We start from the raw sequence: 12,728 nt of genomic DNA on the forward strand, positions 1-12,728 counted from the left end.
TCAGAACTGCTGCATATCAGTGATCACAAACGATATTTCGAGTGTGTCTGAAACAACCGTAGTAAGACAAGAAAGTACTGGTGCTTTCTGCTGAGACACAAGTGTGGGTATTGCTAGGGTGAGTCCAACTTAACGGTTCTTCTGACCCTAACCCTTGAGGAAATGTTCCAGTAAGAGCTGAGCCTGAGGGAGAGTGAAGAGGGAACTTTTTTTTTTCCATCTAAATTCATGGATCTCAAATTTAAAATCTCTTCCTCTCACAAATGTCTGGCAGAGCCTCTGAGATCTGATTGTTTTGCTGACACTAGGTAGTAGAGTTTCTTCTAGGAAAAGTGGTCCCTGAACCTCTGGAATTGAGATTCTACTGCCAAGTGTTACCTCCGCAGGAGAACACAGGGCTGATCATGCAGCTCAGAGGCTCTTCAGAGGAAGCTCCTTTGGTCCTCTTGACGATGTAAACTTGCAACAACGAAAAAGGGACAATCCCATGTAGCCGTGCTTATATCTAATGTCATAATTTGTATTTCATTGCACATGAAGAATGCAAAGCAATAGATACCTAGAAGCAGGTTTTTGTGTGTTTGTTTGTTTTTTTACTCATATGTCAAGAAATTATTTGCTTTCAGGCTTTTCACATCCATCCTTAACATCGGCAGTCCTTCCCTTCAGGAGACACAGCATCAGACTCATCCAGAACGATTGTCTATAACACGTCACTCACTACTTTTGTAACCCGAAATTCTGTCTCCACATGACTCTGCTTGCATGATGTTAACAACTTTGGTTTAGAGGCCAGTGCTTGAGATTCCCACTGTGACTACCAGCTAAGGAAATTGCTTTTGAAGTGACTTTAATGACTTGTTTGCTCTGATAACCAACACATACAATTAACCCATCATAACCCCAGGAGTCGCAACTAAATCCTTATTGGATTTACTGCTTTGTTGTTGTTGTGAAAATTGTAGTAGGTGACTTATGCATCTTTAGTTTACAGTGATCAACAACTGTTTCAGGATAACATATCCTCCGAGAACAATTCTTTTTCCTAATGCAAAACACATAGATCCCTAGCGATAAGCATCCCCATACACGCTGTAAGACTTTAGTGTACGTGAACCTGTCTTCTCGGAGGCTGGTGTTGGGGGAATTTCGTTGAAGAATAGACAATAGTCTTTAAGGGGAAAGTAAGAGCTAAGGATGAGAAACTGTGGTTTCAGGTCCCAGTTGCTTTGTTCTGTGTTGATTCTGATCAGCGCCTGGTGAGTTCCGAGAGTCAGCAGTTGGAAGGTGACTCCAGGCCTTGGAATCACCCTGCCCTTCCGTGACTGTATCCTACAGGCTCAGCCCCTGGCTGGTGCCCACCAGGAAACTGAGAGCTCAGTTACTGCTGTTGATTGTTGGTTGGTTTTTCTCAGCTTGCTCAGGCTTCTGAGGAAAAGCTTGACCTGGATGAAGAACTGAGAGCAGAGACAAGTTACTCTTCTTAGTCCCACATTGTCAGGGACTCAAGATTACTGTGTATTCTGATAGAGTAAAAAACAAACAAACAAAAAACAATGCATAACATTTGGTTGTTGTTTACTGTGTCCCTGATGCCATAAAATCACTTCTGCCATAATAATTTCCAAGAAGCTTCTTCCTGACAGCGGGTTTTAAATGGGAGGCTGGGCTGCACAAGAAGCTTGGTCCTTGTTTCCTGCGCAGACGGTGACACTCCGTGGCTGTTTTTCTTTTTCAGCCTGGCAATACCAATAAACAAAAATGAGAAGCTGCTTCGGTCACCCGCTTCCCCGCTCCCTGACGCTTGCAAACACAAGTACTCAAGCGAGGAGTTGACATCTTCCAGTCGGCCTCACGGCAATGGCGTGTTGGCTTCTGCGTCTTCCAACAAGAAGCCCAAGGCTGACGGCCAGCTGCAGCCCCATGCCGGAGACCTCGCGGTTTGTTGGAGACCTTCTTTTCTTTTCTTTTCTTTTTTTATATTTTATTTTATTAATTTATTCATATTGCATCTCAGTTGTTAGCCCATCCCTTGTATCCTCCTATTCCTCCCTCCCTCCTGCTTCCCCCTTACTCCCCTCCCCTATGTCTGTGACTGAGGGGGACCTCCTCCCCCTATATATGCTCTTAGGGTATCAAGTCTCTTCTTGGTAGCCTGCTATCCTTCCTCTGAGTGCCACCAGGCCTCCCCATCCAGGAGACGTGGAGACCTCTTTTCTAAGTAAACTCAGTGAAATTGTGAGCCCTGGCTAGGCACACTTTATACTCATGCTGGAGGTCCCATGGTGAACCCCTGAAGGCATCTTTTGGGGAGATCTCATGGAGGAAAAAGTACTCCTCCTCTCTCCCGTGGAATATGAAGGAAGAAGGCTGCCCAGTGGCTGTTCAAAGCCTTGCCCCTTGGCACTGTTTCCAACCCCATAGTAACACCATCCCAAGAAAAACTGGGAGTTTTAAACCAGCCAAATTTCTGTGTTGAGGAAAACCCTACCCAAACATGACTCGCTTGTATTTGGGGCTGAAACACATGCCAGCATTGCAGGTCTCTCGGCCCACTCTTGCCTACCAATTGGAATGTCCAAAGTGAGGAGGTTTCTGATGCCACCCTTAACCATCCATCCCAGGGTGGTTCTTACATGCCCCTAGGGTTAGAGGAGAGGTGTTTTAGCTGCAGTGTGATCTTTTGCTTAATCTCTCTGAGCCATTTCTTTACCCCAGCCCCTCTGTTGTACACCACTGATGTTCCATTTAGTTCCTCCACATTGTGTCACCAGCCTCTTGAGAGCAGCATCTCCATGGGGTGTTCCTAGTTCTGCTTGTCCTAGGTCACTGTGCCTGTCAAAACCAGCAGGGCTCTGTGAGGAGAGAGAGTCTGGGCAGGGGCTAGCGCTTACCATTTCCCCTGTGGATTTAAAACGCGAGGACATTGGCAGAAGGCTCTATAGGAGCCCAAGTCTTAGCACATTTCCAAACTGTGCCTCTCACTGCACCCACATTTAGAAACTCTTATCTTCAATCCTAATCAGGAAGAATCCAGAAAGAATCTATTGAAGAAACATGGAACAGAAAAAACCTTAGTCAGGTTTTAAAACAAAACAAAATTTGTCTTTGCCTTCATATTCTTATAGCATGGTCATCTGTGGTGTGCTGAGAATTCTAGCCATGTGTTGCTTACTCACTAAGTACATGCTTTCTGAGCAGGTCCTTGTCCTAGGCCAGGCACTGTGATAAGCTCCAGAGAGACAGTGAGTGTTCCGCAGACTCCCCTCTGCATCACCTGAATCTGTGTACCCAGCTAGGGAGAGAGCCCAAAGCAGAGATTTCCATCCATCCCTAATCCCTGCCAGACGGGCAAAGAGGATGCTCACAATGAGCTAGGCATTTGTCTCACAGCGAGGTCCAATTGGTACTAGGAACAGCAAGCAAACTTCTTGAACCGTGAAGTGGGACTAATTGATGCTGCTGGCATTCAGGACTGTGTAACCACTCATGATCAGGGCAGCCTGTGTAGTGTAGGGTCCTGAGCAGCACCTCTGGCCTCCACTCCCTGCCACTACAAAAGGTTAGGTACTAACTGCATGAATCTGGGTCTACACCAGCTCTGTTCCATCTGCTGATTCCTCCATTATAGGGAGAACCCAGGTATGGACATTGTGTAAAGATGTTTATCATACAATTGGTGTCCAATAAAAAAAAAATCCATCCACAGAAAGGGTCAAATTTGACCCACAAGCCACAAGTTGTCCCAATGTACAATCTGTACAAGGCAGAGAAGGTCACAGTGACAATCCAGGCAAAAGAAATATGATGCCAAAGGTCCTGAGGAAGTCAGTATGAGCCTATGATTCTGAGTGACAGAGAGCACAGGAAGATGGCTGGTAGGTAGACTGAAGGCCAGCCTTTGGGGCTAGCTGCTACTATGGCCATTTTTCTGGGTTTCCCCCTTTTATCGAGAGTTAAGTAGACACTAAGTATTTCAAGAACAATGTTAGAAATTAAACCCCTGGTCTTCTTGGTCATGTACAACAGACTCTAACCCTTGTAATACTGTCGTGACGCTGACCTATACTTAAAAAGCATTTGTGTGTATGTTCAGTTACTTCAGAAGAACAGGTTTTACTACCAGACACGAGCTTTCTGGGCTATGTGTTAGCACACACTGGGTGCTTTGTATATATGTGTGACCCCAAGTAGTACAGGAGTTTTTTTTTTCCCACATATTTTCAGTAATTGCTTTCGCCCTCTGTTTCCACGGACAGTACCTGAGAAACAGACCATTTCTGACAGCAATGGCAGCTCTTGTGAGGGACAGTTACAGTGAGACAGAGGTGAAAGCTTGGCTTTTGGACACCATATGAGAACATGATAGAAATACAGATTTCCACAGGACGTGTGAGAGCAAATACCTGTAACCTTCACAATCAGCAGGAGGAGACAGCTCAGAGCCAGCCTGAGCTACATATCAAAACCTTATCTTAGGAGACAGAGACAGAGGGAGAGAGAGACAGAAAGAGAGAAATCCCCAAACTGCACCCTGTATCTACTAAGTCAGAAACAAAGCCCACAATCTGTGTTTTAGGCTTCCATGTGATTCTGATCTATGTCTAAATTGGGAAAAATAGAAGCTCAGGGCCTTCACCCATGGTTACTGCCTGACCTTGAGAACGTTGCCTAGCCTGCCCAGTCTCAGTTCCCCCATCCATGAAAGGCATGGAGCCTCCTTTTTGATACTGTTGCGAGCGCAGCATGTGACAACAGGTGCAGAAGTCCTCAGCTTGCCATCCAGGCATGCACAGGCTGGGCATCCCTAATCCAACGGGCTCCAAGAGCTGAGTCTTGCTGAACAGCATCCTAGTTCTGCAGATGGATGTCTCTACACCTGACCTCCTCCTAGGATAGGTCAGGGCAAAAAAAAAGTTACAACACTGTTTTAAAGTATACGGTATGCAGTTGCTTTAATGTATATATAATTAATACATGTATGAGGAGAAACAGTTTCCTACTTAGGCCTGGGTCTCGCCCAGATATTCAGTCCCTTGCGGTCCCCAGGATAAAGAATACACAGCCTGCACTACTTTATCTTTGTTGAAACAAAATCACCATCATCCCTAGTATAGAACAGAGCAGTACTGTGTAGGTGAAAGGTTGTGCTGTCTAGTGGCTCTCTCAGCCAGGTGGCCTGTGTCTCAGTGGCCTCTTTCTTTTCTATTGTTTAGAAGGCCTCTCACAACAGTTCCGAAAATGGCATCCTCCATAGTAAGTCACGGCCGCAGACTGAGCCATGGTCTCCAGGTTCCAACGGCCTCAGGGACTGCAAGAGACAGAAGTTGATCTTCGATGACATGTAAGTTTAAAACTTCTTTATATGATGAGGATGGAGAAAGTAGTAAAAATACCGTCGCCTCTCATTTACAATGTGCCTGTTTGCCCTGGCATGATATGGTCACTTAAATGTGCCTCTCACAGGAAGCTCTAATGTGTGCACGCCTGGGTAGTCGGGATAACCAGGGCTAATGGGGTTGGCACTCAAGACCTCAGAATACTGAGGCAAGCTGCACTAATGGGTCTTATTTCTTTTTTTAATTATGTATGTGTCTGTCTGGTATGTGTACATGAACGTGTGTGCTTGTGGATCCCCTGTAGCTACAGGCCATGGTCTTTAGGTTTCAACAGCCCGCAGTGGGTGCTGGGACCAAATGCAAGTCCCCTGCAAGGACAGAGCATACTCTTTACCGCTAAGCGCTCGCTCTCTCTCGCGCTCCCCCCCCCCATCCCTCCAGTGAGTCTTATTTCTAAAAATGTGGATTAAGGGGTGTTGGTGAGGTACGCTATCAGAAAGAATCACTTTGGGTTTTGTTAATTATAATGGCCAAAGAATAATAGTGACTTGCTCCTGAAGGCTCTTTTCTTCCAACACATAGGTTCTTTGTAACATCGTAAACAAGCCTTATGTAGGGGAAAAAACAAAAAAACAAAACAAAACGGTTTGGCATCCTTTGATCTTTTGTCCACTTCCACTGCTGGAACCTGAGTGCCTCTTCCATAGCCAGCGTCAATTCACAAGGAGAAAGTGGAGGATGGTAAATATGGAGACCACCCAGCCACGCCCTGGTGAGACTGAAAGTCACAAGGAGAAATGGTGAGATGAGGCTGGAGACAGTGTAGTCTTCCAGGGAGGAAGCCGGTGTCCAGGAAGCAGAAGATGGGGCTCATGTGTTCGGCCTGAATCCATTGTTAGCTGACCCACACACATGCAAGGCGTGGCCATGGGGCAGGATAAATGAAGTCTTCAGAAACAGCGTGCAGGAGATTCCTGCCCTCTGGTGGCTTACAGTCCAACTGCAGAGACAGACTACAAGCCATAAGCCCCTTGGAAGTCACAATCTAAACTGGTCTGGACATCTCCCAGCGCCTTCCCAGAGAACACACTAACACCAGATGAGTCTTCCCTCCTAGGGGTACCACAGAAGCTGCAGCATCTGGGGAGTATCAGGCACTGTGCAGAGACCACACTCTTGCTCACTCTTCGACAGCCCTCACCCTCACCTAAGTATACACACGTGTTAGGTGCTTCCCTGTCAGACCCAGAGTGAGCCGTAGTCTTTCAAGTGTGGTCTGGGCTTTATACATCAACCAGGGCACAGAGTTTTGGGGTTGGAAGCCAAGTGCTCATCTTTGTGTCATTTAGGAAGCACATGCTAAGGTAACTAAGGTAACTAAATCTGGGGAACAAGGTCTCACCTGTTCCTGTGGCCACTGTGGCTGCATGCCAGCTCCACGCATGCCACCCTCCCTCCCTTCAACTGCGCTGCCCACCTCACTCACTTCCCCTTTGCTGAGCATGATGGTAGGAGCCATCTGCTCTCAGGAGGGCAGGGGTGGTCAGCTATAGTTTCTTTAGGACTTTGTGGTGGATACTTTTGATAATTTGAGCACCTCAATGCCTAATATTTTTTGTTACTAGCTATGAATCCCTGTGAAAGCCAGCCGTTTCTGAAGACAGTGCTTAAGGTCTAATACTTAAGGTCATTGTGGAATTTGTGTTTCGGAGTGACAGCTAGTAACGGAAGTAACAGACACTGAGGTGCTCAATGTACCATCTTCTGCCTTCAGGACACAGGCTTTCTCCTTGGAAGACTAAATTACCTTCAGCCTCATCTCATCCTTTCTTACGAAATCTCTAGTAGTAAAATAAACATGCAACTGAAACAGCCACTCATCTAAGAAAGTTACGGGGAGATTCTTAAAACCCAGAAGGCAAAGACCCAACATTGTCCTTTCCTCTAAATGATGAGAACAGCTGTCTGTCAAAAGATCAGAGTCACCTGATATGCGAAATGTCTCATGTGTCTGTTGCTACCTACTAAGTGCCAGGTACAGAGCAAAGCTAGGATATGTGATGAGTTCATTCTCAGTGATCCTACAGAGTTGGGGAGAGACGCACATGAATAGGGCCACCACAGCCACCACTCCTGTGACTACGGTGGCCACACCTCTTCTTCCACTCCTCTCTTCCCTCTTAGATCTTTCTCTCATCACCCTTCTTTTCCTCTTCTTCCTCCTTCCTGTACTCTTCCTCCTACCCCACTTCCTTCCTTCCTTCTGCCATTACTAGCTTCAGCTTGACACACCTGGAACGAGGAGACCTCCATAAAGCAACTGTCTCCTTGAGAATGGCTCGTGGGGATGTTTATGGGGCATTTTCTTGAGTGCCGCTTGGTGCAGGAGCCAAGCCCACTGTGGGCGGTACCATCCCTAGGCAGGCGATGCAAGCAAACCCTTCCTTCGCTTCTCCTTTCCCTTTGGCTTTTTCCGTCCTCCTTTCCTTCCATCCTCTCACTTCCTTTTCCTCCTCTTTCACCCTGCCAACTTCCTCCCTGCCAGCTTCCTGACCAGGAAAGTCTTCAGCCCCTGCCACTTTCCTTGGCTTGCTTACTATCTTCACTGAGGCCGACAACAGGCACTGAGAGGAACGCAAAGGCTGCCAGGAGAAGAAAGGAAAGAGCCAGATCATTAGGACCAGAGCAGTTGAGAAGCCAACGGAAAGCCGTTCACATGATCCAAAAAGTAACAGATGCCAGGCTGTCATTTAGTTTTTAAAGCTTCGTCATGTAGCCTTTTTTATTTTTTTAACAAAAAGGGAAATTCATCCTTTTGTATTATAAATACTTGTTAATGGTTGAATAAACATGCAATTCAGACAACAACTGACTCTGCCAGGCTGTCAAGAGTGAGCACTGAATAGCTGCAGCTGAATTATAAATACTCGTCCCATGGGGAGGGCCTGGATTTTTCTTTCTTTCTCTCTCCGTGAACCTGCATGAAAACACATTTAAATTCATGGTCACGCACATCTTGTTGCCTGTGCTTCCTCCCCATGAAGCAGCAGTTAGTGCTTTTGGGGTGCAAACGAACTGAAGGAGCTAGCACTCATGTTAGACCTGGGATCCAGGTCGGCTTGCTCTCGGTAAGCCGCAAGTGCAGACTAGCATGTGGCACCGCCCCTGCCCCCCTGCCCTGCCCCCCCTCCCCCCCCCCACATTAGGTAAGCAAGCACATGAAAGGCATTACAGTTACTACTCCATGGCCTTGGTAGGGAGGTGGCGGTGGCACGGTTAGCAGACTTTCCTTTAAAAAGACAAACTGTGTCAGAATTTATGTCAAGGAGTGACAGCGCTTGGTTCACCTCGCAGCTTAGATATGGGTCTTCTTAGCACAAAGGCACGAGCTGTGTGTTGTCTGGTGTCCTAGTTAGTGACCGGGAGCTTTGGCCAAGGAGATCTGAGACAGATCTGGCGTGGGAAGCCTCGGTCCAGAAGTCCTGGATTCATGGAGCTATGTGGCGAAAGGCTTGGCTAGGAGTAAAGCCCGGCTCCTGCTCGCCATATTGCTGTGTTGGAAGACAGCAGGGCTGGAGGCCAGCACTGCCTGCTGCTTGCTGAAAGATGTGCTGCCCTCTGCCCATATTTCACATGGAAGAGGCAGTCACGACCAGAGCACCCAGCCAATCCACCAAATGTCCCATCTGTCCCCATGATGCCAGTAACAGGAGCAGAGCTACCTAACCCCCCCCCCCCCCCGCACTGAGTGAGGACTCCCTGGGACACAGAGCACTGAAGGCCATGGGGGCATGTAAAATGTGAGTGGGAGGAAGGGACGGGGACTTGACATTTGTAATGTAATTACGTGTAGCAATCCTCTAGCTAAAAGGATTTTAATTTTATAGAGGATGGGAAGATTCCCGTCTGTGAGAGGTTGAATATCCTGCAACGTGACTTAATCAAAGGAAGCCAGCTAGAATTCTTGCATAGGCCGTATTGTCGTAGGCAGGGCACTCAGGGGACCTTTCTGCGCCATTGCTGTCCTAAGGGAGACCTTGTGGCTACAAAGCTGGACCCCACCTTCTTGTTTTGAGAGAACTGTTTCCATAGTGGATTCCCTTTCTCAAGTGGGTCCTTGCTGTGTTCTGATGAATGAGAAAACGGAAGGAGAAGCCTGAGGGGAAAGGATAAAGACGCAGCATCTCTCACCGACTGCTCAAATCAGTCATTCAGATGCCCAACTCAGAGAGCAACAGCAGATCGACTGATGATGATTTTTCCATTTCATTAAAAGTTGCTTCCATGATTAAAAACTTAACTCCATGAGCCAGCACAGCACGAGAAATGTACTTGAGTGCTGCAAGGAACAGGAAAGAGGGTGTCCCCCCCTTCCCCCTCCCCCTCTTCCCTCTCCCTTCTCCCCTCCCCCTCCCCCCTTTCTCCTCCCCCCTTTCCCCTCCCTCCTTCCCCCCACATCCCGAAAAGCCAGGTTCCGGGCACTTTAGGATTTTAGTCATCGTCAAGAAACAGAAGCTGCATTTGAATCCTTGCTGCTTAAACACCAGCTGCGGGCTGCGGGCATCCACCGCGGTGAGTGCAGGCAGCCAGGAGCAGCACCTGGAGCCTCAGTCTCCAAACACCAACAGTGACTACTGGAGGGGAGCAGGGCAGTAGGACACTCAGTGCTGTCACCCAGTTCTGCAAAGCTAGCGCCACAAAAACAGTTCGTGTGTGAAAAAGAAGCATTTAACCTCTTGCAAGCTCTGGCTCCTTCCGAAACAAGCACCTGAAGGCTGGGGACACAGCGAGGGCACATCAAATGGCACTGGGGGGTGGGGGGGTCCGTGAGAGAGAAATCCATGTGCTGTCATTGTCGCTCTCCTCTGTCTGATGTGGGTTTCACTTTCTCCAAGTCAACCATCCTCATTTTTCCACACCCAGGAACCCGTTTGTTCAAACACTGAGCTCTCATCCCTGCTGGCTTGCACAAAACATGCTTGCTTGCTATGGGGAAGTGCGGCCTTTCAGAGAGGTGGGAATTACAGAAAGCAGGGCGCCAGCCTCTCCCTGCCAGGTCATTCATCTCTCTGTCTCTCTCTCTCTTCCTTGGCCATGAAGGAGAACAAAGAGCAAAGGCTGCTTTAAAGCCCCCGTGCCTGCGAATGTCAGGTCACTAGCACCCGCAGCGGCTCAGGGCCGAGCCGTGGCTGTGTGTTTGTGGGTAATGGTGGAAGAGAGAAGAAATGAAAGCTTTCCGTCTGGATCAAGGTCACCAGTCGCTTTTGTTACAGAGAACTCTTAGAACAAAGGTGCACGTTGGCTGAGTTCCGACTCTGCCATCAGCCAATCCTGGCTTCTGTGGAGCATTGGATGCAGCTCTGTTTACGTTGTTCAATTGCACTTTTATTGGTGTGTTCATGATCATCATAAAATAATATGAAAAATAGTGTGCAGGGTATTATAGGAGCTTAAAAACTCTAGATTTTCTACTTAAAAACAGACTCAATGAAAATCTACTTTTCATTGAGATGATTAGGTTTGATTTCCGAACCTTTGATATATCAGATGCTGTACCTGTGACAGTGGTAAAGGTAATTTCATTTTCCTTACTGACAGGTATATGGCTGTGGAAAGCAATACCTTCAGGTTACTTTGAGTCCACGCCGGACAGTCTGAGTGACGTCCCATTAGTCGCAATGTCTTTATAATGGCCTGATTTAAGAGCATAGCAGTAGAAATCACCTGAGAGGAGAAAACAGGCCAATCTTCATGCAATTTCCAGTGCTTAGTATAGCGAGCCCTCCATTACATGCAAAGAGAAGTCTAACAAGGGTGTTTGTAAATGGTCCGTAGATGGCACCAGGCTTTCTTTTAGCACGGCAGGTTACTGTTGTAGCTGCCAGGATCCAGTCACACAAGTGGGTGTGTTACTCACCCACTGGCACTGCTGTGTGTCGGTGGCTCAGCCTCCGTATCAGGTTTGAAAAATGCATTCATGTGTTGCAGATAAAAACAGCACTGATTGAAGAACCCATATTAGGGGCTATTAGCTACTGCCATCTCCAAGGGTAGCTTAGAAAGCCTGTGAAATCTTAAGGTGATGCCATAGCTTATGACCAAGAGAGGTTCCCCCCCCCCCCGCCCCATGGGAACAAAATGCATTTTAAATGACAATCTTTTAGTGGTGAGGTCTACAAAACAGGACACAAAGAAAATGACCAAACTTAGATACTAGAGCGTGGAGCAGATAATGATGTGGAGAATTTCAAGTTGCCATGGAGACACTCTCTGGCTCATTGGCTGTGATGATGCATCCTCTCAGAAGGCACCACTCTTCCCTAAGCTCAGAAGAAATTCAGTACAATTCAAGAATTACTGTAGGCTGGAGAAGACCAAGCAGGCCAACAGCTTGATTCCTGCTGAAATGTCCCAGCGGCCTAGCTGCACGCATGCAGTAACTGTAGCCCTATAAACCTGGGAGGTAATTAATTACCACAAAGTACAGTATAACAAGGTCTCTGTGGTCGTGGGAAAGATGTCAGAAGCATGGGCAGTGCTACCAGGAATAGTTGCTGGCAGCAGTCAGACTCCAAGGGGAGTGACCTTTGGTTCATGATAGGGTTTGGTGAACATCCACTGAGCAAGCAGAAAGCAGAATATTCCACGCAGGGGAAAGAAAGAACAGCGCTTCAAAACAGAGGTGGCAGGCATCAAAACCCATGGGGCCTTGCCTAGACTTTGACCAAAGCCCCTCATGAATACCTAACCTGAACAAAGATTTGTCCTCAGAGACCCCAAAGATTGATTTTAGGAATGGGAGCAAGATGATGACACAACAAGAAATGTTGATCAAGGAGTAAGGGAACTGATCCCAAAACCAGAGAAGATAAAAGTCAACTCAGATGGTCCGTCCTCCAGAGAAGAAGAGTGCTAAAAAGGAAGTTGTGTACACATCCAGCAGCAAGAGGGAACTAGTGAAAATGGTAAACTCACTTCAAACTGTGCGGCCGGGGTCTGAAGCTCAGCGGTCAGTCTGGGCTGGGCTGAAGGTGAGTTCTAATCGTGTCGTCAGGATGTGAAGCCAAAGACCAATCAGGGAAGCGGCTCTGCTCCTTCTGAGGCTGTAGCAGCAAGTACATGTCATGACCCAGTGGTCCAAACCCACAGGATCTGAACCACGGTGAAATGATCCCTAATCCATAGACTTCAGATTGTCAGCACTGGCTTGTCACTTGGAGCAATACACTCACTTTACTTCATGATGTTGCTAGCAAAGAGATTGTACATATAAGGGGGCAAAGAGTACATGAAAACTACAGAATTTCTTCTCAGTTTTACTGTGAATCTAAAAATGCCCTAAAAATGGTTTGTTTGAAAGCAAAAGCAAACAAGTAGTAACAATGGAAA

At 47.3% G+C, this 12,728-nt stretch overlaps 1 protein-coding gene across 7 annotated transcripts in view; it reads left to right on the top strand.

Moving 5' to 3' along the window:
• Positions 1-12,728, top strand: part of AFF3 (ALF transcription elongation factor 3) — a 476,201-nt gene that overhangs the window by 441,830 nt on the left and 21,643 nt on the right. For all 7 annotated transcript variants that reach the window (XM_084754113.1, XM_084754109.1, XM_084754108.1 and 4 more), the window contains 2 exons: positions 1,739-1,940; positions 5,217-5,344. In XM_084754113.1, coding sequence (XP_084610239.1) covers positions 1,739-1,940; positions 5,217-5,344 — 330 coding nt within the window. The remainder of the gene's footprint in view (positions 1-1,738; positions 1,941-5,216; positions 5,345-12,728) is intronic.

This window comes from Acomys minous (assembly GCF_964271855.1).
Source record: "Acomys minous genome assembly, chromosome: 13".
Lineage (NCBI taxonomy): Eukaryota > Metazoa > Chordata > Mammalia > Rodentia > Muridae > Acomys > Acomys minous.